The 26,611-nt window shown below is 35.1% G+C and overlaps 1 protein-coding gene across 2 annotated transcripts in view; it reads left to right on the top strand.

Moving 5' to 3' along the window:
• Nucleotides 1–26,611, top strand: part of TECRL (trans-2,3-enoyl-CoA reductase like) — a 106,756-nt gene that overhangs the window by 48,324 nt on the left and 31,821 nt on the right. The window contains exons 3-4 of one of the 2 annotated variants that reach the window (XM_045881082.1): nucleotides 4,580–4,624; nucleotides 10,972–11,060. In XM_045881082.1, the coding sequence (XP_045737038.1) occupies nucleotides 4,580–4,624; nucleotides 10,972–11,060 (134 nt within the window). Of the gene's footprint in view, nucleotides 1–4,579; nucleotides 4,625–10,971; nucleotides 11,076–26,611 lie in introns of both variants that reach the window. The other variant, XM_045881081.1, reaches the window with a different exon arrangement.

Genomic DNA, 26,611 nt, shown 5'->3' with positions numbered 1-26,611 from the left:
ATTCTACTCTACACTATTCTGTTCTATTCCTTTAAGTAATGTTAAGAATAACACACTAATTCCATTTTTCAATTTATTAATGGCTCACAACCAACAGTTTGGAAAATAACTTATTAAAATAAATATATTTGAATTACCTATTGAAGTACATATATATTGAATTACATATATTACCCATTTAGGATGTTATCCCTTGGGGCGCCTGGGTGGCTCAGTTAGTTAAGCATCTGCCTTTGGCTCAGGTCATGATCTCAGGGTCCTGGCATCAAGCCCCACGTCAGGCTCCCTGCTCAATGAGGAGTCTGCTTCTCCCTCTGGTCGTCTCCCTGCTTATGCTCTCTCTTTCAGATAAATAAATAAAACTAAACTACACTAAGCTAAACTAAACTAAAATAGAATGTTATCCCTTAGTGATATAAACACTTTTAATTATCAAGAAAATAACTATAAGTCGTGGTTAGAATATGAAAAAAGTTGCACAAATCAAGCTCAATATCTTGATAAATTCGGAGACTGACAGATGCATTAGATCTCCTATGTATTTATAATTCATCTGTAAGCCAGTTATCTAACTTCAATGTACTCCACAATATAAATAATCTTTTAGAATATTCATCCATGCTAAAAATCCGTATGCAACTTATGTTCTTTATCATTTATACTGTCTTTTTTCTGCCATTCTTCAAACCTATTCCGCCTCCCCACAACAAGCACAGAACATTTCAGCAAATGTATTCTTTGCTCTTTGAAAAGGTGACTGAAACTAATCTAAAGGCTTATATAGGCAGTTAATAACTGTTTTTCGCTAGGACACAGTGTTAAAAGGTCACAACCTATAAATGCCAAGTTTATTCCATAAGTAGATCTATGTTGACAGAGTTAGAAGGCCACGGATTTCCCAAAAAGTGTTTAGAGTTTCTAATTTCTCTGATGTATTAGTGTGGGTTCAGCCAGTATTCAGTCATTTGGTTCATAGACAGTTTTATTGGCTTAGAATGATAGTTTTTTATTTCCACAATAGGAAGCATCACAAAGTGCTGTTGAAAGCAGTATCTCATGTGAATATTATTTAAATGGACAGAAATTGTCAGCTTTAATGTACACCCATCGTAGGTGCTCAATGACTATCTGTTCAATATAAATGGATTCCCATTCTGATTGTAATTTCTCCAATACCCATATTTGAAACTCAATTAAAACTTTAGAAGCCTCTGTTGTATATATTTGCATCATATCTTCTTTGGCAGCAGATTTTCACTATGAATAATACAAGTAATTATTTTAAAATATCTTTCAGCAAAAAATGTTAATATACATTCCAGAACAACCAATGGTTATATAAATAATAAGAATTTTATTAGTAAATACAAAAACAAAACAAAAAAGTGTCTTTACCTGCATATTCTCTAATTTAAAAAATCAAATGTCAAAATTAAATTTTGTGTCTGCTCATTTGTCATGCTGTTACTAAATTTTGTTTAAATATAATCCTAAATAGTTTTAAACTTGTGATTACAATTTTTGACTTATGAGTTATTTGTCCATGATAATGTGCATGTATAAGTTCTCTTTTTGCAATAAATTTAGAGAGAATTTATTTCAATAGTCTACTTACATCTTATTATCATCATTCTTACTACCACTTTAAAAAGTAGTGTTTTGGGGGCGCCTGGGTGGCTCAGTCATTAAGTGTCTGCCTTTGGCTCAGGTCATGATCCCATGGTCCTGGGATCGAGCCCCACATCGGGCTCCCTGCTCGGCAGGAAGCCTGCTTCTCGCTCTCCCACTCCCCCTGCTTGTGTTCCCTCTCTCGCTGTGTCTCTCTCTGTCAAATAAATAAATAAAATCTTTAAAAAAAAGTCTATAAAAAAATTAAAAATAAAAAGCAGTGTTTTGAAAACAAAAGAGCAATGCAGTATGTTTCTTTGACAGTACTCTTAATTTATTATAAATCAAGTTAATTTGCTTAATACTGGATATCAAAGTTAAGAATTAAATTTTCAATAGAAACTTTAAAATAATAACTTAGAATTCATTTTAAGAGAAAATAATTTTTTTTAAATTGTATTATGTTATGTTAGTCACCATACAATACATTATTGGTTTTTGATGTGGTGATCCATGATCCATTGTTTTTGTATAACACCCAGTGCTCCATGCAGTACATGCCCTCCTTAATACCCATCACCGGGCTAACCAATCCCCCTCCCCACTCACCTCTAAAACCCTGTTTGTTTCTCAGAGTCCATAGTCTTTCATGGTTCATCTCTCCCTCCGATTCCCCCCCCACCACCATTTTTCCCTTCCTTCTCCTAATGTCCTCCATGCTATTCCTTATGTTCCACAAATAAGTGAAACCATATGATAATTGGCTTTCTCTGCTTCACTTATTTCACTTAGCATAATCTCTTCCAGTCCCATCCATGTTGATGTAAAAGTTGGGTATTCATGCTTTCTGATGGCTGAGTAATATTCCATTGTATATATGGACCACATCTTCTTTATCCATTCATCTGTTAAAGGGCATCTTGGCTCTTGCCACAGTTTGGCTATTGAGGACATTGCTGCTATGAACATTGGGGTGCGTATGGCCCTTCTTTTCACTACATCTGTGTCTTTGGGGTAAATACCCAGTAGTATAATTGCTGGGTCATAGGGTAGCTCTATTTTGTGAACCAATTTTTCTATTATGGCTGTATATGGTAAATGCATTTTGATTTCCTTATCCAGGTAGAATTCTTTAGTAAACTATGTATTTATTCCTAATGGTAGTATAAGGGAAAGATACTAAATTGATGGTCTGCTATGATCAATAGGTTTATAATTATTAAAAGTCGATAATACATATTATTCCAATATGAATTGTGTGCTTTACTCCTGGTAAAGAAAATAATCCACTTTCAGGTGTCAATATTAAAAAAAAATAATAATAAGATCAATGTTCTTTGGTTTTAAATGAAGATGGTTAAGCATTTTATTGAAAAATAACTTACATAAAGTGCACAAGTCCTATGTCATATACCTTGGTACATGTCCACAGATTGAACACATATATGTAGCCAGACCCCAGATTAAAAAACAGAAAATTACCACCCTAAAGCTCTCATCATAACTATCAACCACTGCTCATCAGCACACTGCCAAGATCTATCTCCATTTATGACACTGGATAAGTACTTTATCCACTTCCTAAGATCGAATCTGTCTTCCAACAGAAACTATTAGATTACTTGGGGTGGGGAGGGAAATGTCTATTCATGTATTCTGCCCATTTTTTAATCAGATTTTTCATTTGTTTTATTTAAATTACAGTTAGTTAACATACAGTGTAATATTGGTTTCAGGTGTACAATTTAGTGATTCAATGCTTACATACAACACCTGTTACTCATCACAAGTGCACTCTTAATCCCCATCACCTATTTAACCAATCCCTTCACCCACCTCCCCTCTGGTAACCATTGGTTTATTCTCTGTAGTTTAGAGTCTGTTCTTGGCTTGCCTCTTCCTCTTTTTCCCCTGTGATAGTTTGTTTTGTTTCTTAAATTCCACATAGGAGTGAAATGATATGGTATTTGTCTTTCTCTGACTATTTCACTTAATGTGCTACACTTTAGCTCCAGCCACATTATTGCAAACAGCAAGATTTCATTCTTTTTTGTGGCTGAGTAATATTCCATTGTGCATCTATACTACTTCTTCCTTATTTATTCATCAGTTAAAGACACTTGGGCTGTTCCCATAATTTGGCTATTGTATATAATGCTGCTATAACATTGAAGTGCATGTATCCCTTTGAGTTAGTATTTTTGTATTCTTTGGTAAATACCTAGTAGTGCAATTGCTGGATCATAGGGTTAAAGACCTAAATGTGAGATCCAAAACCATAAAAATCCTAGAGAAGAACACAGGCAGTAACATCTTTGACATTGACCATAGTACCTTCTTACTAGATATGTCTCCTGATGCAAAGGAAACAAAAGCAAAAATGAACTGTTGGGACTTCATCAAGATACGAAGCTTCTGAACAGCAAAGGAAACAATCAACAAAACTAAAAGGCAGTCTTCAGAATGGGAGAAGATATTTGCAAATGATAATTTCTGGTAAAGGGTTAGTATCCAAAATATATAAAGAACTTATAAAACTCAACACCCCAAAAAATGACTAATCCAATTAAAAATGGACAGAAGATGTGAATAGACATTTTTCCAAAGAAGACATCCAGATGGCCCACAAACACATGAAAAGATGCTCAACATCACTCATCATCAGGGAAATACAAATCAAAACTACAATGAGATATCACCTGATACCAGTCAGAATGGCTAGAATTCACAAGACAAGAAACAACAGGTGTTGGTGAGGTTGTAGAGAAAGGAGAACCTCTTACACTGTTGGGAATGAAAAGTGGTGCAGTCACTCTGGAAAACAGTATGGAGGCTCCTTAAAAAATTTAAAATAGAATTACTTTATGATCCAGCAATTGCATTACTAGGAATCTACCTGAAGAAACTATTAGATTTTAAAATGTGTGTATACTTGTGCTGACAATTAAATGCTTTATTTTTCATGGAATAGGTCCAAAGTGGTATCCTTCCCGAGTTGGCCTGCAGCTAGAACGAGGTAAGAATAAATTTTCACTGATCTATTTATTTAATTTGGAATCCCTTTTCTTTCATCAATAGTTAATATTTATTTATCACTTACTAAATGACAAACATTATAGTAAGTGGTCTAGATCAGTTATGTCGGTTGATTCTCCCCATAAGCTAGTGCTTCACTTTTTGCATGAGGAATTCTAGTCTAAAGATAATTTTCACACATCCACTGTAATTTGCATTGGAGGCAGGATCTGAACTAACATCTTTCTGTTTCTAAAAGTTTTACTGCTTTATTCTCTCATTCTACTATCACCTAATATGCTCTCAGGGATACAGCTCAATATTCTTTTTTCTTCCTTCCCTCTTTCCTTCCTTCCTTCCTTCCTTCCTTCCTTCCTTCCTTCCTTCCTTCCTTCCTTCCTTCCTTCCTTCCTTCTTTTCCTTCTTTCCCTCCCTCTCTCCCTTCCTTCCTTTCTTCCTTCCTTCCTCTCTTCCTTCCTTTCTTTCTTCTTTCTTTCTTCTTTCTTTCTTTCTTTCTTTCTTTCTTTCTTTCTTTCTTTCTTTCTTTCTTTCTTTCTTTCTTCTTTCTTTCTTTCTTTCTTTCTTTCTTTCTTTCTTTCTTTCTCTCTCTCTCTCTTTCTTTCTTTCTTTCTTTCTTCCTTCCTTTCTTCTTTCTTTCTTCTTTCTTTCTTTCTTTCTTTCTTTCTTTCTTTCTTTCTCTCTCTCTCTCTCTCTTTCTTTCTTTCTTTCTTTCTTTCTTTCTTTCTTTCTTTCTTTCTTTCTTTCTTTCTTTCTTTCTTTCTTCTTTCTCCTTTCTTTCTTTCTTCTTTCTTCCTTTCTTTCTCTTTCTTTCTTCTTTTCTGTTTAAAGCAGAATAAATGAGCTAAGGAGGGGAGAAATGAATGAATTTTAGGGAAAATGTAATATCTGGGATTAAGCCTGAAATTTCTCAAACTGTCAAATCCTATTCTTCATTCAAAAAATTTATAAATAGATACACTTAAAAGTTACTCCTGCTAATAATCATTGTCACTAATATTACATCAACTTGACCTTAAATTTGGACTTGTTAAATAAGAGCTGTGGGTAGAATATAAATTTTGGAAGAATACTTGAAGTCAATAATAGTAAATCTACAAGAGGTGTCTATTAAGGAATTTCAATCTCTAAATTTTTCCATAGAGTGGTGAACTGCCCTTTTTTTTTTTTTTTTCCTGGTACTTTTGCTAATATTCAGGACATCCTTTCTCAGATATTACCTTTACTTAAGGACAAATGATGATTTCCTTGCATCTCTCTAAGGTGTTTTGTTTGTTTTCATCGTTTCTTAGACATTCCAGGTTTCTCTGAGACCTCTATGCTGAAAAAAATAGGAATCCATGATATTCTTGGAAGTTATACTTTCTTAATGATTTCAAATTCTTCCAAGCTCAAATGTTCAAGAAAAATTCCTATCTGGCTAGAGTTTAAAAGAGAAGACTCACTCTCTTGTTTATTTTTGCCTCTTCAGGGCCTTGTATATGCTAACCATATAAATGCCTTTTAACACATGGATGCTCAAATAACATAAAATTATATAGTGGTATTGTTTTCTGAACTTGACTCTTATATAATGAAGACTCTAGAATGCCACAGGCATCAATATAAAATATAATTCAATTTGAAGAACACTACAAGGGGAAACAGGAAATTTCTATTAGTTCAACCTTCCTGGTGAATGTGACTTTTTACTTTCTCCTCACATATATTTATTTGGTTTCCCTTCACATACATTTATAGGGTATGATCTGAATGAAATATAGCCACTGAGTGCCCTTGAATAAGAATGTGATGACTTATTTGAAAAAAAAAAAAAAAAGACTCAATTATTTTAGTGAGCTAAGCAGGATGTGGTACAAAGAGGTTGTTTGGAGTAAAACAGAATTTTAAAACCTGACTCTTCTGCTTACCTATCTATAGGGTCTTCTTTCGTAAAGTGGAGCTAATAAAGAATTTAACCCATGATTTGGTTTTTGTTTTATAAGTGTTAAATAAGATCATGTTTATAAAGCACTATAATTACTGACACATGGTAGATGCTTCATCTGTTATAACTGATGTTATAACTATTCATATTAAGAAAACTTAACACTGAAACAAATCAAGGCCTAAATATTTACAAATATTTCCTGCCAGAATGCTTATACTATGAGCAATGACATCATGCAGATTTAGTCTTCTACATTTTCTTTACACAAAAGACATCAGTAAAACATAAAGAAAATAGCAAACATTGATAATCATAGGCAAATTAACAAACTTTTTTTTTTTTTTTTTTTTTAGCTCAGTGGTTATGCTAAGCTGAGCTAGACTTAGCCTTACTTGGGCGGGTCCACTCAAGTAGCTGCAGTCAGCTGGTGGGTTTTTAGTGACTGGCTGGTCTAGGATGGCCATGACTATAGCCAATCCTCTCTACTCTTTGTGGTTTCTCATGTTTCAGCAGAATATTTGGGGCTTGTTCTCATGGAGGATTCAGGGATTCAAACAAATGAGCACAAGCACTTAAGATTTCTTAAGGCCCTTGGGTGCCTGGGTGTCTCAGTCATTAAGCATCCGCCTTCAGCTCAGGTCATGATCCCAGGGTCCTGGGATCGAGTCCCACATTGGGCTCCCTCCTCGGCGGGAAGCCTGCTTCTCCCTCTCCCACTCCCACTGCTTGTGTTCCTGCTCTCACTATCTCTGTCTCTGTCAAATAAATAAATAAAATCTTAAAAAAAAAAGAAAAATATTTCTTAAGGCCCAGGCTTGGAAGTATCATATCTCTTGCCCTACATTCTGTTAGCTAAAGTTAATGACTAGGCTAACCCATATTCAAGGGCACAGGGAAATAGGCACCAACTCTTATAAGAGGTACTAAAAGTCATATTGTAAATGGTGTGGATATGGGAATGGTAAAGAACTGAAGTCACAATTGTAATACATCTGTCATAGAAACTGGTAACTAAAATGTGTTCTCTCCTCCTACTTTGATTAAGATACTTAATAATGTTCTGGAAGAACAGGGTTGAATTTCCAATGCTTAAAATCATTGGATTTCTAAAATAGAAAGGTGAAGCATGAGTAGACTTGGTCCTTTCCTTCCCAGCCCTGGCTCTAATCATCCATAGCACTTATAAAAGGGCCTTGACAAACCCCTAGGTACATACCCTAGTGTCTGGCACAATTTTGGGGAAGAAATGCCCAACAAAGAAGATTTGTTTAAATTAATTTGGGCAGAAAATTCACAGGCCTTAAGTGGCTGAAGCCTGATATTCATGGAATTGACTCTTGTTTTAGGAATATATTCTTGGCCCTACCCATTCCTCTCCCTTTGGAAAAGGACATAGACATAGAAAGCCAAGGACAGGGTTCCCTGATTACTGAGTCTGAGTGGTATGATTAATGATATGCCTGGATTCTCTCAGTTCCTTCTATGCAAATCTCATATTGATGGGACCACATTTTAAAAATATGCCAATGGTCTGCTCCTTGAAGTCATCAAAAGTAATAGAGGAGTAGAAACTAATCCCCTGTCCAAAGATGTCAATAGATGTATGTTGGGAAGATGTTTACAGTACTTCAAGTGGTACAATTATCTCAGATTATTTTGTTCTTATTAACATTTCTTATTGTTATACATGATTGTCAAAATGATTTTGGCCATTTGTATATCCAAGTCTTTACCTTGACCCATGTTACATTAACTTCCTATTGCTGTGTAACAAATGACCACAAACTAAGCTTAAAATAACACTCATTTATTAGCTTGAAGACACAGTATGGCCGGATTCTTTGCTCAGAGTATCACAAAGCTGTAATCAAGGTGTTGGTGGAGCTGAATCTCTTCTCAAGACTTTTAGAAAATTCTACTTCTGTCTTTATTCTTATTGTCTGAAGTTTTTTTTTTTTTTGTGGTTCTATGACAGAGGTTCCTATTTCCTTGCTCCTTGTCACATTCTATAGGCCATTTCAGTTCCTAGAGGCTATTTGCATTATTTGCCATGTCGCCCTCTCCATCTTCATCCCAGCAATCATTCTCGTACTGTAGTATCAGTATTCTAGTACTTTGAATCTGAATTCCTCTGGCTTACCAATTCCTGCAGATTTAAATAGCACATGATTAGCTCAGACCCACCTGAATAATCTCTCTTATAAAGCCACATAGCCTAACCTAACAAGGGAATGATAGCTTACCATATTCACATTGGCTTTATCAAATACCATCTTCAAAATTAATATATAACAATTGCACATTTTATCTTACTTTAAAATATTTCATTGTAAATCAATGTATTGGATTCTGAAAATCAACTAAAAATAGTCATAAATTAATATTTAATGTGTCTTGGAAAAATAGAGAATGGAGGACTCCTAGGTGGCTCAGTTGGTTAAGCATCTGCCTTCAGCTCAGGTCATGATTCCACAGTCCTGGAAGGGTCCCCACTTTGGCTTTTTGTTCCCTGCTCAGTGGGGAGCCTGCTTCTCCCTTTCCCTCCCTCCCCCATGCTCATGCACTCTCTCTCTGTTTCAAAAAAATAAATAGGGCGCCTGAGTGGCTCAGTCGTTAAGCATCTGCCTTCAGCTCAGGTCATGATCCCAGGGTCCTGGGATCGAGTCCCACATCGGGCTTCCTGCTCAGTGGGAAGCCTGCTTCTCCCTCTCCCACTCCCCCTGCTTGTGTTCCTGCTCTCGCTCTCTCTCTCTGTCAAATAAATAAAATCTTAAAAAAAAAAAATTAAAAAATAAATAAATAAATAAAATCTTTAAAAAATAGAGAATGAAATGACACTTTTTCATGAGAAAAAGATAAAGATAAATTACAGATAGATTAGCATAAAGAATAATATCAATACAAGCAACTACAATGGCAATAAAAATAACATTATACTTATGAGATTCATTTAGCCCTAGTCCACTTATTTTTCTTTCTGTATGGTATAACTTTGAATAAAACAAGATATATTTAGCGTTATCTCATTTATGAAGATTTAACTTTTTACAATTGTTTTACAATTATAAATAATGCTAAAAAGAACATCTTTGTACATATATTTCAGTACACACATGTCAGACTTATCTAGTGTTTATTATTAAGAACGGAACATTTCCTTTACATGTCTTCTAAGACATCAGTTTATTCTTCTCCAATTTCATGAGAAACTCCTTTTCAGTAGTATGTTTCTTTTATTACTTTGAAAGCCCGTAGTGCTAGAAACTTTTTTCAGTTTCCATTTTCTTTTCAAACTGAACACTCAAATAATCTCATCACACAGAATGGCTTTAAACGTTAATGACTTTCAAATATCTACAGACACACCTAACCAACTGCCTATTTGACAGCTCCTACTTGAATGCCTAATAAATATCACACACTTAACATACCTTAACTTAAATCTTAATTTCCACCCCCAAATCCTGCTCCTTCCCCAGTCTTCCTCCTGCCAGTTAATGAAATTACAATGCTCCTAATTGCCCAGGTCAAAAATCTAAGACTGTCTTTATTTCATTGAAATACTCTCTTCTCAAGTTGAACCTGCTCTATGTTCAAAACATATCTGAAATTGATGAACTTTTAACATTTCTACCAGTGCCATCTTAATCCAAAAAATCCCTTGCTTGATGAATTTTGAGTTCATCCTAAGTAACCTTGCTTCCCTTCCTCCCAGTTTCCATACAGCATCCATAGAGATCTTTTAAAACATACATCAAGTCACTCTGCTGATGCTTGTGATGACTACTAAAATTTATTTGCCCTAATTAATTTATCAAATAATAAAAGAATTTAGAGAACAGTTGACATCTATGTCTACTGACACCCCAAATTATACTTTTTTAAAAGATTTTATTTATTTATTTTAGGGAGAGAGAGAGCATGAGCATGGGGAGTGGCAGAGAGAGAGGAACAAGAAGGCTCCCCACTGAGCAGGGAGCCCAACACAGGACTCAATCACAGGACCCTGAGATCATGACCTGAGCTGAAGGCAGACACTTAACTGACTGAGCCACCCAGGTGCCCTCCCCCCAAAAAATTATACTTTAAAAATATCCTGTATCATGCTCGGTTATGATATTACCCAGTATTACATTTTCTCAGAACACAACAGGATAGTAACTAGTGGTAGTCTGCACTTTGTTTAAGTAGAGGTGGGAAACTACCATATATTTGAAAAATTCTTAGGTATTTTATAAAATGAGTTCACTTACATTTTATTTTACTTTAAATATTTATTATACATTGCAGTTTCTATGTATGATTTATTCTTAGCATTCACAATTTTTCACATTAAAATTGTTTGTTAAAAATCACGATGCCTTGAAATTGTATTAAAATACTTTTCCTTATTATTTAAGGTGGGCCTTTTTTGAAGGACTACATAACCATTCAAAGCATTGCAGCTTCCTCCATTGTCACCCTCTATTTTACAGACCTAGGTCAACAGGTCAGTTGGACTACAGTAAGTATCAATCTGAAATATAATGTGCATGTCCCACATTTTGATAGGAATAATTTGTTGACAGAAGGACAATTTTTATCAAATAAATTCATAATGAAACAAAATACTGTACTGAATGTCATTTTAAGTTTTCCACTCTTACTAGAAACCATGGTCAAAATTTCATACAAGAATTAGAGCCATGGAAATACACAGTTGAAAGAAGGAGAATAAATTATTTTTTTTTAAATGTCCATCTATCCTATGACTGTATTTCTTCAGCTTTTCCTTCTAGGAACCTGGAGATATGAAGACTCTTCACAATGGAAAAAGAGGAGATAGAATATTCAATAAAAAAAATATTCTAAGGCAAAGGGAGGGCATATGGAAAATCAGAATGAAGTAGTGAGATTTCTTTGAGTAAGACGGTCATGGAATACTTTCTGCTCTCCTTGAAGGAGGAGCTTTCAAAGTGGTGGCAACTGAATCCAATGGCATTAGAAGAATGAAGACTACATTCAGTGGTGGCAACTGAATCCAATGACATTAGAAGAATGAAGAATGAGGATTAAGAAATAGAGAAAATACTTGACATTAGGTCACAAGTATTGAACTATTCATGAGTTATGGAATAGATAGGTTGAATAGCTTTAGTAGCAATAGGAAATCCTAGGTGATATTTTTGTGACAAAGAGTTAATTTGATAAATAATTTTAACACTGATATAAAAAGAATAGAGTAATCATTCTATTTTTCAATTCAATTTTTAATTTTTTTAGAATTTTAAAGTTTTTCCAATTACACAGATATTTCATATTTGTGATGGGATTGCACTTTTTTTGGGGGGGGGACTTACTAAAGTTTTTTTTTTTTTTTTTTTTTTTTTTTATGTTATGTTAGTCACCATACATTACATCATTAGTTTTTGATGTAGTGTTCCATGATTCATTGTTTGCATATAACACCCAGTACTCCATTCAGTACATGCCATCTTTAATACCCACCACCAGGCTAACCCATCCACCCACACCCCTCCCCTCTAGAACCCTCAGTTTGATTCTCAGTGTCCATAGTCTCTCATGGTTCAATTCCCCTCCGATTCCCCCCCTTCATTTTTCCCTTCCTGTTATTTTATTTTATTTTATTTTTTTTTAACACATAATGAATTATTTGTATCAGAGGTACAGGTCTGTGATTCAACAGTCTTACACAGTTCACGGCGCCACCATAGCACATAACCTCCCCAATGTCGATTACCCAGCCACCCCATCACTCCCACCCCCCAACACTCCAGCAACCCTCAGTTTGTTTCCTGAGATTAAGATTTCCTCGTATCGGGCGCCTGGGTGGCTCAGTTGGTTAAGCGACTGCCTTCAGCTCAGGTCATGATCCTGGAGTCCCGGGACTGAGTCCCGGATTGGGCTCCCTGCTCAGCAGGGAGTCTGCTTCTCCCTCTGACCCTCCCCCCTCTCATGCTCTCTCTATCTCATTCTCTCTCTCAAATAAATAAAAAAAAATTCTTTAAAAAAAATTTCCTCGTATCACTGAGATCATATGATACATGTCTTTCTCTGATTGACTTATTTCGCTCAGCATAATACCCTCCAGTTCCATCCATGACGTTGTAAAAGGCAAGATTTCATTATTTTTGATGGCTGCATAATATTCCATTGTATCTATATGTACCACTTTTTTATCCATTCATCAGTCCATGGATCTTGGCTCTTTCTAAACTTTGGCTATTGTGGACATGGCTGCTATAAACATCAGGGTGCATGTACCCCTTCGGATCACTACATTTGTATCTTTGTGGTAAATACCCAGTACTGCAATTGATGGATCGTAGAATAGTTCTATTTTCATCTTTTTGAGGAAGCTCCCTACTGTTTTCCAGAGTGGCTGCACCAGCTTGCATTCTCACCAACAGGTTAGGAGGGTTCCCCTTTCTCTGCATCCCCGCCAACATCTGTAATTTCCTGACTTGTTAAATTTAGCCATTCTGACTGGTGTGAGGTGATATCTCATAGAGGTTTTGATTTGGATTTCCCTGATGCTGAGGAATGCTGAGTAGTTTTGCATGTGTCTGTTGGCCATTTGGATGTCTTCTTTGGAAAAATGTCTGTTCATGTCTTCTGCCCATTTCTTGATTGCATCATTTGTTCTTTGGGTGTTGAGTTTGATAAGTTCTTTATAGATTTTGGATACTAGCCCTTTATCTGATATGTCATTTGCAAATATCTTCTCCCATTCTGTTGGTTGTCTTTTGGTTTTGTTGACTGTTTCTTTTGCTGGGCAAAAGCTTTTTATCTTGATTAAGTCCCAATAGTTCATTTTAACCCTTGCTTCCCTTGCCTTTGGTGATGTTTCTAGGAAGAAGTTGCTGAGGCTGAGGTTGAAGACGTTGCTGCCTGTGTTCTCCTTTAGGATTTTGATGGACTCCTGTCTCAATTTAGGTCTTTCAAACATTTGAGTCTATTTTTGTGTGTGGTGTAAGGAAATGGTCCAGTTTCATTCTTCTGCATGTGGCTGCCCAATTTTCCCAACACCATTTGTTGAAGAGCCTGTCTTTTTTCCATTGGACATTCTTCCCTGCTTTGTCGAAGATTAGTTGACCATAGAGTTGAGGGTCCATTTCTGGGCTCTCTATTCTGTTCTATTGATCTGTGTGTCTGTTTTTGTGACAGTACCATACTGTCTTGATGATGACAGCTTTGTAATAGAACTTGAAGACTGGAATTGTGATGCCACCAGCTTTGCTTTTCTTTTTCAACATTCCTCTGGCTATTCGGGGTCTTTTCTTGTTCAATACAAAATTTAGGATTATTTGTTCCATTTCTTTGAAAAAATGGATGGTATTTTGATAGAGATTGCATTGAATGTGTAGATTGCTCTAGGTAGCATTGACATCTTCACAATATTTGTTCTTCCAATCCATGAGCATGGAACATTGTTCCTTTTTTTTTTGTCTTCCTCAATTTCTTTCATGAGTATTTTATAGTTTTTGGAGTACAGCCTCTTTGCCTCTTTGGTTAGATTTATTCCTAGGTATCTTATGGTTTTGGGTGCAATTGTAAATGGGATTGACTCCTTAATTTCTCTTTCTTCTGTCTTGTTGTTGGTATATAGGAATGCCACTGACTTCTGTGCATTGATTTTATATCCTGCCACTTTCCTGAATTCCTGTATGAGATCTAGAAGTTTTGGGGTGGAGTCTTCGGGGTTTTCAACATAAATATCATATCATCTGCAAAGAGTGAGAGTTTGACTTCTTCTTTGCCAATTTGGATGCCTTTGATTTCTTTTTGTTGTCTGATTGCTGTGGCTAGGACTTCTAATACTATGTTGAATAGCAGTGGTGATAGTGGACATCCCTGCCATGTTCCTGACCTTAGGGGGAAAGCTCTTAGTTTTTCCCCATTGAGAATGATATTCACTGTAAGTTTTCCATAGATGGCTTTTATGATATTGAGGTATATACCCTCTATGCCTATACTCTGAAGACTTTTGATCAAAAAGGTTGCTGTACTTTGTCAAATGTTTTTTCTGCATCTATTGAGAGGATCATATGGTTCTTGATCCTTCTTTTATTAATGTATTGTATCATATTGATTGATATGTGGATGTTGAACCAACCTTGCAGCCCAGGGATAAATCCCACTTGGTCGTGGTGAATAATTCTTTTAATGTACTGTTGGATCCTATTGGCTAGTATTTTGGTGAGAATTTTGGCATCCATGTTCATCAGGGATATTGGTCTGTAATTCTCCTTTTTGAAGGGGTCTTTGTCTGGTTTTGGGATCAAGGTAATGATGGCGTCATAAAACATGTTTGGAAGTTTTCCTTCCATTTCTATTTTTTGAACAGTTTCAGAAGAATAGGTATTAATTCTTCTTTAAATGTTTGGTAGAACTTCCCTGGGAAGTCATCTGGCCCTGGGCTTTTGTTTGTTGGGAGATTTTTGATGACTGCTTCAATTTCCTTAGTGATTATAGGTCTGTTCAGGTTTTCTATTTCTCCCTGGTTCAGTTTTGGTAGTTGATACATCTCTAGGAATGCATCCATTTCTTCCAGATTATCTAATTTGCTGGCATATAGCTGCTCATAATATGTTCTTATAACTGTTTGTATTCTTTTGGTGTTGGTTATGATCTCTCCTCTTTCATTCAGGATTTTGTAGATTTGGGTCATTTCTCTTTTCTTTTTGTTAAGTCTGGCCAGGGGTTTATCAATCTTGTTAATTCTTTCAAAGAACCAGCTCCAAGTTTCATTGATCTGTTCTACTGTTCTTTTTGTTCCTATTTCTTTGTTTTCTGCTCTAATCTTTATTATTTCTCTTCTCCTGCTGGGTTTAGACTTTATTTGCTCTCTTACTCCAGCTCTTTTAGGGGTAGGGTTAGGTTGTGTATTTGAGACCTTTCTTGTTTCTTGAGAAAGGCTTGTATTGCTATATACAGTCCTCTTAGGACTGCCTATGCTGCATCCCAAAGAATTTGAACAATTGTGTTTTCATTTTCATTTGTTTCCATGAATTCTTTTAATTCTTTAATTTCCTGGTTGACCCATTCATTTTCAGTAGGATGCTCTTTAACCTCCATGTGTTTGAGTTCTTTCTGACTTTCCTCTTGCGATTGACTTCTAGTTTCAAAGCATTGTGGTCTGAAAATATGCAGGGAATGATCCCAGTCTTTTGGTAACAGTAGAGACCTGATTTTTTACCTAGGATGTGATCTATTCTAGAGAATGTTCAATGGGCACTAGAGAAGAATGTGTATTCTGTTGCTTTGGCATGGAATGTTCTGAATATATCTGTGAAGTCTCTTTGGTCCAGTGTATCATTTGAGGTCTTTATTTCCTTGTTGACATTTTGCTTAGATGATCTGTCCATTTCAGTGAGGGGGCTGTTAAAGTCCCCCACTATTATTGTAATGTTGTCAATGTATTTCTTTGCTTTTGTTATTAATTGCCTTATATAATTGGCTGCTGCCATGTTAGGGGCATAGATATTTACAATTGTTAGATCTTCTTGTTAGACAGATCCTTTAAGTATGATATAGTGTCCTTCCTCATCCTTATTATCTTCTTTGGTTTAAAATCTAATTTGTCTGATATAAGGTTTGCAACCCCAGCTTTCTTTTGGTTTCCATTAGCATGGTAAATGGTTTTCCACCCCCTCACTTTCAGTCTGTGGGTGTCTTTGGGTCTAAAATGAGTCTCTTGCAGACAACATATTGATGGGTCTTGGTTTTTTATCCAATCTGATACCCTGTGTCTTTTGATTGCGGCCTTTTGCCCATTTACATTCAGGATAACAATTGAAAGATATGAATTTAGTGCCATTTTATTGCCTGTGGGGTGACTGTTACTGTACATTGTCGGTGTTCCTTTCTGGTCTATGTTGCTTTTAGGGTCTCTCTTTGCTTAGAGGACCCCTTTCAATATTTCTTGTAGGACTGGTTTTGTGTTTGTAAATTCCTTTAGTTTTTGTTTGTTGGAAGCTTTTTATCTCTCCTTCTGTTTTCAATGACAGCCTAGCTGGTTATAGTATTCTTGGCTGCATATTTTTTCTCATTTAGTGCTCTGAATATATCATGCCAGTGCTTTCTGGCCTGCCAGGTCTCTGTAGATAAGTCTGTTGTCAATCTAATGTTTCTACCATTGTAGGTTACAGACCTCTTGCCCCGAGCTGCTTTCAGGATTTTCTCTTTGTCTCTGAGACTTGTAAGTTTTACTACTAGATGTCAGGGTGCTGACCTGTTTTTATTGATTTTGAAGGGGGTTCTCTGTGCCTCCTGGATTTTGATGCCTGTTTCCTTCCCCAAATTGGGGAAGGTCTCTGCTATAATTTCCTTCTATGTACCTTCTGCCCCTCTCTCTCTTTCTTCTTCTTCTGGGATCTCAATTATTCTAATAGTGTTTTGTCTTATGGTATCATTTATCTCTCGAATTCTGCCCTTGTGATCCAGTAGTTGTTTATCTCTCTTTTTTTCAGCTTCTGTATTTTCCATCACTTGCTCTTCTATATCACTAATTCTCTCTTCTGCCTCATTTATCCTAGCAGTTAGAGCCTCCATTTTTGATTGCACCTCATTAATAACCTTTTTGATTTTTACTTGGTTAGCTTTTAGTTCTTTTATTTCTCCAGAAAGGGTTTCTCCAATATCTTCCATTCTTTTTTCCAGCCCAGCTAGTATCTTTAAAATCGTCATTCTGAACTCTAGTTCTGACATCTTACTAGTGTCCATATTGATTCGTTCCTTGACATTTGGTATTGCCTCTTGTTCCTTTTTTTTTTTTTTTTTTTTTGAGGTGAGTTTTTCCATCTGTCATTTTGTCCAGAAGAGAATAGATGAATGAGAGAACAAAATGCTAACAGGGTAACAACGACCCCAGAAAAATATACACTAAACAAATCAGAAGAGTCTTGAAACCAGGGGAAAAGAAAGGGAAAGAAAGAAAAAAAAAAAAAGAAAGAAAGAAAAAGATAAAAAAAAGAATATGATCAAATATGATCAGGCTGGTGCACAGATCATGCCACACACTAGATTTTGGGTGTATTTTGGTCTGTTAGAAGAAAGTGCCTCCCAAAATTTTAAAGAAAGAAACACTTATGTATGTACAAAAATAAGGGTAAATATGATGAAGGGATGAGATATGAGTGTAAAGGTGAAAATTATAGATTTTACAAAAGGAATTGGTAAGATAAAAAGTTGGTTGAAAAAAAAAGGAGAAGATTTAAAAAAAAAAGGGAGAGAATATGTTCAGGTAGGAGACTAGAAGAAAGCCATACACTAGAGATTTAGGGTATATTTTGGTGTTAGAAGAAATTGTATCCCAAAATTTTAAAGAGAGAACAACTTATATCTATCTATCTATCTATCTATCTATCATCTATCTATCTATCTATCATCTATCTATCTCAAAGATAAGGTTAACTACTATGAAGGGGTAGGATATGACTCTAAAAATGAAAAATAAAAAATATTTTTTTATAAAAGAGATTGATAAGATGTTGGTTGAAAAAGGGAAAAAGAAAATTCAAAAAAAAAAGTTAAAAAAAATTAACTCTGATCAACTAAAGAATCATGGGAAAAAAGCCATGAATTCTATGTGCAGTATTCCCCTAGTGTTGGAGTTCTGCAGTTCTCATTGATCAGTAAACTTGGTCTTGGCTGTTGGTTCTTGCTGATCTGCTGGGGAGGGGCCTGTTGCTGTGGTTCCCTGATGTCTTTGCCAGAGGCGGAATTGCCCTACCCTTGCTGGGTACGGGCTAAGTAATCTGCTTTTGTTCCCTGTAAGCTTTCCATTAGGCTTTGGAGGATGAGATTGAAAATGGCAGCCTCCCAATCTCCACCCCGGAGGAGCCGATAACTCAGTGCCCCACTCCTCAGTGCCCCCCAAAGAAAAGCAGTCAATCATTCCCATCTTCCCGACTCCGGCCACACTCTGTGCTCACCTGGCCTGTGACCCAGCATTTCTATCTCTGGCTCATGACCCCGTGTGGAGTCTCCAAACCCAGCAGATCCCTACGGTGTGCTCTTGCGCCCCTCCTCTGGGGGAGGAAGGGGAGTCTCCCCAGATCTGCCACTTCTTGGGTCCCTGCTAGAGGAGCAGTGGCCCGACTGTGCCGTGGATCATGGTTTATGGCAACCCCGAGCTGAGAGCCCACTCCTCGGCTCCATCTCTGCAGCCGGCTTCCCCGCTCTGATACCTGGGAGCTCTGCTGTACTCAGGCACCCCCGGTCTTTCTGTGATCCCAAGGGTCCTGAGACCACACTTTCCCAGTCAGGGTTCCACCCCCTGTTTAGCCACTGGAGTGACGTCCCTCAGCAGAGCCGACTTCTAAAATTTCTGATTTTGTGCTCTGCTGCTCTATCACTTGCTGGTAGAGGCTGATGGAGGCCCCCTCCCCCGCCGTCTATCCTCCCAAATATCACCTCGGATTCACTTCTCTGCATGCCCTACCTTCCAGAAAGTGGTCACTTTTCTGTTCAGAGAGTTGCTGCTATTCTTTTCTTTGATCTCCGGTAGAGTTTGTAGGTATTCACAATGGTTTGATCCCTATCTAACTGAATTTCTGGGACCAGACGAAATTTAGTTCTGCTACACCTCCACCATCTTGCTCCTCTGGGATTGCACTTTTTAAATTTAATTTTATTTTCTTATGTTATGTTAGTCATCATATAATACATCTTTTTTTTTTTTTTAAGATTTTATTTATTTATTTGACAGAGAGAGACACAGCAAGAGAGGGAACACAAGCAGGGGTAGTGGGAGAGGGAGAAGCAGGCTCCCCGCAGAGCAGGGAGCCGGACGCGGGACTCGATTCTAGGACCCTGGGATCATGACTTGAGCTAAAGGCAGTCGCTTAACAACTGAGCCACCCAGGCGCCCCCATCATTGGTTTTGGATGTAGTGATCCATGATTCATTGTTTTGGTATAACACCCAGTGCTCCATGCAGTATGTGCCCTCCTTAATACCCATCACTAGGCTAACCCATCCCCTTATACCCCCTCCCCTCTAAAACCTTCAGTTTGTTTCCCAGAATCCATAGTCTCTCATGGTTGTTCTCTCCCTCGGATTTCCCCCCCTTCATTTTTTTCCCTCCCTTCTCCTAATGTCCTCCTTGCTATTCCTATGTTCCACAAATAAGTGAAACCATATGATAATTGACTTTCTCTGCTTGACTTATTTCACTTAGCATAATCTCCCCCAGTCCCACTCATGTTGATGTGAAAGTTGGGTATTCATCTTTTCTGATGGCTGAGTAATATTCCATTGTATATATGGACCACATCTTTATCCATTCATCTGTGGAAGGGCATCTCGGCTCTTTCCACAGTTTGGCTATTGCAGATATTGCTACCCAGTAGTGTAATTGCTGGGGCATAGGGTAGCTCTATTTTTAATTTTTTTAAACATATATATATTTTTTAAGATTTTATTTATTTGCAAGAGAGAGAATGAGAGACAGAGAGCATGAGAGGGAGGAGAGTCAGAGGGAGAAGCAGACTCCCCACTGAGCAGGGAGCCCGATGTGGGACTCGATCCCAGGACTCCAGGATCATGACCTGATCCAAAGGCAGTCACTCAACGAACTGAGCCACCCAGGCGCCCTATTTTTAATTTTTTGAGGAACCTCTACACTGTTTTCCAAAGTGGCTGTACCAACTTGCATTCCCACCAACAGTGTAAGAGGGTTTTCATTTCTCCATAACCTCTCCAGCATTTGTTGTTTCTTGCCTTGTCAATTTTTACCATTCTAACTGGTGTAAGGTGATATCTCAATGTGGTTTTGATTTGGATTTCCCTGATGGCTAATGATGATGAACATTTTTTCATGTTTCTGTTAGCCATTTGTATGTCTTCTTTGGAGAAGTGTCTGTTCATGTCTTCTGCCCATTTTTTGACTTGATTATTTGTTTTTTGGGTGTTGAATTTGAGAAGTTCTTTATAGATCTTGGATACCAGCCTTTTATATGCAGTGTCATTTGCAAATAACTTCTCCCATTCTGTGGGTTGCCTCCTTGTTTTGTTGAGTGCTTCCTTTGCAGTGCAGAAGCTTTTTATCTTGATGAAGTCCAAAAAGTTCACTTTTGTGTTTGTTTCACTAGCTTTTGGTGATGTATCTTGAAAGAAGTTGCTGTGGCCGATGTCAAAGAGGTTACTGTCTATGTTCTTCTCTAGGATTTTGATGGATTGCACTTTTATTATTTTCTATATTAAGGTAGCTTTTCTTTTGCCATCATTAACAATCAACAGTATCAGACACAGTACTGTGTTTTCCCTGTAAACATTCAATTTTTAAAATTATTGCAAACACAGGACAATTTATTCATTATTATTTGATTCTCAAATAGAGAAATTCAAGTTTGCATTTATTAAAATATTGTCACATCTTTTATTTTTCTGATAAACTGTCCTTTAATATACATTATCTTCCTGAATTTAGTTCATTATTTATTTTTCATTGTTATTGCTTAAATAATTGCTTTAGTTTTCAAAGTTCTTAGGTTGAATTTTTGAGTACTAATTTGTTGCACAAAAAAAAAAAAAAACTGAGTTTAGAGTATTCTGAATCCTTGTTAAGTATAGTATTTATAAAACAGCCTATTAAAGCATTCATTATGTAAGCAAAAGATTTAATGCTTAAATGTGATATCAACAGACCTTTACTAAAGGAGATTTTAGACAAGCATGTTCTGATCTTCAAAGGTTAAGATATTCAAAGTCTTTGTCCACATTTATGATGAAAAGGGAATTCTGTCTCTAGAAGTTTTGTCAGGATGAGTGGCATTAACGGTGAGTTCATTAGAAATTCCAGCTGCATCATTAGGATAAGCACTGAGCAGAGAAATTGCTAAGGTGGAATTCTAGGACAATTGTACCAGAAAATTATAGCTTATTTGAAAGGAAAGTCTAGGTGACAAAGAGAACTCTGGAAATAGGGTGAATATTTTTAAATCAACCCTATGTTTCACACAATCTTTTGCTCCAAATGAATCAGTCCTATTAAATGCTAAAAATATACACATTACATTGCAATCACACCCACTTTATGCCTACTAAATTATACAATAAAAGCAATATTTACCACTTATAACATTGTTGTACATTTATAAGATATTAAAATGTGCTTCTATAATAAAAGCATTATCCTAGGGTTGGGCTTTTTTGTTTGTTTTTGTTTTTTTAGAGACAATCTCTTTATCAAGGTCAAAAATAAGATTTTAATAATATTTTTCATGAAGTAAGAGTGTGCTGTCACAGAATATTGAGAAAATATTTGCCTCATTGAACTTACTGAAAGACAGGATAGACGGTTATTATAATAATCCTCATTATATAGATCCTATCAACTAAAGATCCGATTCACTTTTCACCATTTTTATGTTCATTCTTGTTTGTCCTATAGTTCTATGCAATTTATCCCTTGCAAAGATTCAGGTATCTACCACCACAATCAGATACAGAATTGTTCCATTCCCACAAAGGAACTCTCTCATATTAATCTCTATATTTATACACTTTTTTCCCTATCTTGGGGCAACCACCAATCGGTTCTTCATTTCTATATTTTTGTCGTGTAGCAAATGCTATAAACAGAAATAGATTTTTTTTTTTTTGCTTTTGTTTGTTTGTTTTTTGAGATTGATGTTTAATTTTCTTTAAGTACAGTGCCTTTGGGATCCATCCTGGTTATTGCATGTATCCATACTCAGTTCCTTTTATTGGTGAGTAGTATTTGGTTGTATGAATGTAGCAGTTTGTTTATCCATTCACCCCCTGACAGGTATTTGCATTGCTTTCAGTATTTCACCATAAATAAAGCTGTTATCAATCTGTGTGTAGGTATTTGTATAAACATAAGTTTTTATTTATCTGATACACACTGTTGAGTTATAAGAGTACCTTTTATATTCCAGATGAAGCCTTTTGTCTGATAAGTGGTTTGCAAATATTTCTTCTCAGTTTTAGCTTGCCTTTTCATTCTCTTAATGTGATTTGTGGTTTTCTTTTCTTTTCTTTTTCTTTCTTTCTTTCTTTTTTTTGTGCGTAAAAAGTTTTCAATTTTAATGCAGTTTAAGTTGTCAGTGTTTTAAGGATATTGTCTTTGCTGTCACATGTAAGAACCCTTTGCCTTGCCCTAGATATGGGAGATTTCTCCTATGTTTTCTTCTAACAGTTTAATAGTTTTTTTATGTTTTACATTTTAATCATAGTCTATTTTTATTGTAAAGAAATATCTAATTTTATCATCCAGATTAGTATCTTTGTTTCCTGTGTTCTACAATTCTTTTGTTCTGTTTTTATATTCATCCCTATTTGGAATTAATTGTCATATTTCAGTTTCTATTAGCCTTTTGGTTATTTTGGCTATATCTTCTTTTTTTGCCAACTCTACTGGTTACCCAAGAGATTATAATGTGCATCTTTAAAATATTGAACACTAATAGAAATTATTTAATTTAGGTTTACTGATGTGAAAATACTTCATAGATAATTGAATGACTTTATGACATTTAATCTCTTCCTGACTAATCTTCTATTGTGGTATATTTTAATTTTCTAGGTACTGTTAAGTAAAAATCCACTACTATAATTTTATATGGCCAATATTCATTTAGATTTATCATTTTCACTCTAATTTAGTTATTTCTTCTAATGCTGAGCTTGTATCTGTGATCATTATTCTTCCTAAAGAACATCTTTAGTGATTTATTCTGGTTCTGCCATTGGTGAATTTTTTCAACTCAGTTCATCCAAAAATGTATTTATTGAACTATTTTGGGAAAATTTTTTTGTGGAAAAAAATAATTCCATATTGGCAGTTATATTTGTCTCTTCACTTTACAAAATTTTGTAATTTTGATTTTTGACTCCCATGCATCTGTTGAAAAGTCCACTATGCTCTTTTAAAATACTGTGTCTTTTCTCTGGCTCATATTAAATTTGCCTTTTGTTTGATTATCACTGTTTGACGATGATGCATGCAGTTACAATTATGTTCCTATTTATCCTGTTTTGGGTTTATAGTGTTATCTGAGTCTACTGTTTGGTATAAATATTTAATTTGAAAAATTATCATAATCTCTTTAATATTTGGTTTTCCACTATTCTCTTTGTATTCTCCTCCTGGGACTCCTATTACATTTCCATATTTTTCTTCTCAGAGGTTGCAAATATCTGCTGAAATACTCAGCCTTGTTTTTTTTATTTGTTTGAATATATAAAAGATCATTTTTTAAATGTATGTGTCTGATAATTCTACTCTGTGGATCTTCAGTTTATCTCTTTTGAATGTCTGTTGTTTCTTTTGGATTTGATTACAATATCTTTACTCTTATTATACTTTTATATTTCTGACATAGTGCAGGAAAATATATATGAGCAACCTGTAAAGATAACTTGAGGCCGAGGATCATGTTACTTTCTATTCAAACTGATTTATCATCCTGTAGATGGACTAATGGCATTATTTGGCCCATGTCATCTTAATCCAATTGACTGAAATGATTTCAGGCTGAGCTTTAGTACCTGTAAAGACATCCATTTTTGCTTCATCATGGCTTTTAACCCAAATCCTGGAGATTTTATAAGGCCATTTCTGTCTTTAAAAGATGCCAACCAACAATTTTTTTTTTTTCCCTTCATTCTCAGGCATCCTCAAAAGATTTAGTCTTCTTCTTAGGATGTTGTCAGATTTCAAATCCTAGAGTCAATCACTATTCTAGAATCCTGTTTAAAAAATCCTAATTCTCAATTCTCAGTGACTCAGTAGCTCTTTGAACCCTGAAAAACATTTTGATCAACTTTTCTTGCTGATCTCATTACAATGGTTTGAATAACTTAGAATAAAATTTTCCATTATATGTTATTCATATAATGGTTAAATTAAAACAAAACAAAACAAAAACTTCTTTTAGTATTATGTTAGCTTCAATCGTTCTCATTCAGTACAAAGTGCTATTACTGTTGAGAAATGCTCTCATAATTTTAATAACTCTCCCATCATTAGAAGATTAAGGATGGCACTACTTTATTTTGTCAGTAATTTTCAGCAACTGTGAAATATGCAATTTATTTTGATTTCAACTGTCAATTGTAATTTTAAAAAATAAGTGAAGCCAACACCATCCCAATAATAATAGCACTAAAAAGTTTTATTTTTTTTCAAGAGAGGATGAAATGCATTAATCCCAGTCTAAGCACAAAGATTCTAATCAGTTTGCAACAATTGCAGCTGTGTGTTTCAATTTATATTTCTAAAACATCTTATTGTCTTCTTCCTTTTTCAATTTAGACATATCCCAAGTTGAATATTCTACAGAAGTTCAAAAAAAAAAAAAATCTCAATTACCTAGGATGCTTAATATCCTATGCCTAGTATCAGTTTAAATTTTACATTTAAAGCAACACATTAGTTTAATACAGTGATCATTCTATAAAGGAAAAGCATGAAAATAATTTCATATTGGACATAAATTGGAATTTAAAAGTAGTAATATATATATATATATATATATTCAAAGTAAGAAGAAAGTCTATCTGCTTATTTTGAATATGTAATTTCTACTAAACTTTTGGATTATAATGGACTTCCTAGTCTTTGTAAATTCATCTGATTTGTTAGGGCTTATGACTGGCATATTTGTTTATTTGGCTTTGGTTTTGGATTTGTTTCTTTTAGTAGGAGAAGAAAAATTCCTTTTTCAGAAGTGTGTCTTATTAATATTGTCTATCTGGTCCTTGTTTTTATTTATTCTAAAACTATTTTCAGATTACTTTCTAAGTTTAATAAAACATTGCACTCCTTTTTTTTCTATTTGCACCCAAATATACTTTTTTTTTGAAAGATGCATTGTCCAAAAGTTATTTTTTCTCATTCTCTACTTCTTTCAGGTCAGGATATCGCCTTCATACTTTAGTACTGTTTTAACCCCCATGTTTCAGCATGAACAATATTTGTGATAAAATATTGGGCCTCCCTGAACATATTACTGTAAGCCACCAGGTTCTCCTGATTTATTTTTAGGGTATGATGGAGATAAGACTGTAGTTTAATTTCCTGATCCAAAGAAACTTCATATTTGTGATAGCATTTTTATTAACTTAATAAAGAATGACAGGTGGTCAAGGTTAACTATTGTTCATAACATTTTTCATTACTGATATATTACTAGAGGATTTGCTCAAAATTAACTTGACTAGATCAGATGGCATTGAAATAAATATTTTAAATATTTTGTTTTAATAAAATAATTACTGTAATTATTCTGGAATATTAACTAAACTCTATTATCAGACATTCAAAGTGGTAAACACTTTTTTCTTTACATCTGAATAATCAGGCATGTTTTATGCCATAAATTAATATAGTCTATCAGTAAAAAGTTGCTTTACACTGATTTTATCAGATGTTGCATATTTACCCTCATATAAAAGTCTTTCATGGCTAATGGGATGATCAATACTATTAAATGGAAAAAATATACCTTAAGAAACCTACATATATAAATGTTTATACTTGTGTGTACATATACACACAGATATAATTATGTATATAAAACATGCATATATATATCATATAATCTAACCATGTAGTTATACAAAGTTCTCATGAGAAATAAGAATATAATTTCTAATCAATGTGCACACCTGCATATTTGAGTAAAACATGTGCAGCTTTAAGTTTTCTTTCTTAGAAAATAATGAAAATTGGCAAAGACAAAGCAAAGCAGTAATGGCAGTTGAATTTATCATTGTCATGTCTGCATTCTTTCTCTTTGAACACTCAGAGATAAATTATTTTCCTTTCTCTGTATGAATTCCAGAATGACTTTAACCTGGTTTTAGTATCAAAACAAAACTAAATAATGGACCATCATAATATTTAGAAAACTATCAGAAGGCCAGTCAGCCAGTGAATCTTAACACAGCCTTGTTTCCAATTATCTTTCCAAATTTTAGGATTATGTCTCTATAGATCAGATATATCTCTCCATATATATGGTTGACTCTCAGCTCCAGAATTCAGAAGGCAATCCTTTTAACTAC

Source organism: Mirounga angustirostris, unplaced genomic scaffold (genome assembly GCF_029215605.1).
Source record: "Mirounga angustirostris isolate CCGP_5_RB_7025 unplaced genomic scaffold, mMirAng1.0.hap1 SCAF_2, whole genome shotgun sequence".
NCBI classification, from domain to species: Eukaryota; Metazoa; Chordata; class Mammalia; order Carnivora; family Phocidae; genus Mirounga; species Mirounga angustirostris.
Note: the sequence above shows the minus strand (reverse complement) of the source record. Positions and strands in the feature narration are given on the sequence as shown.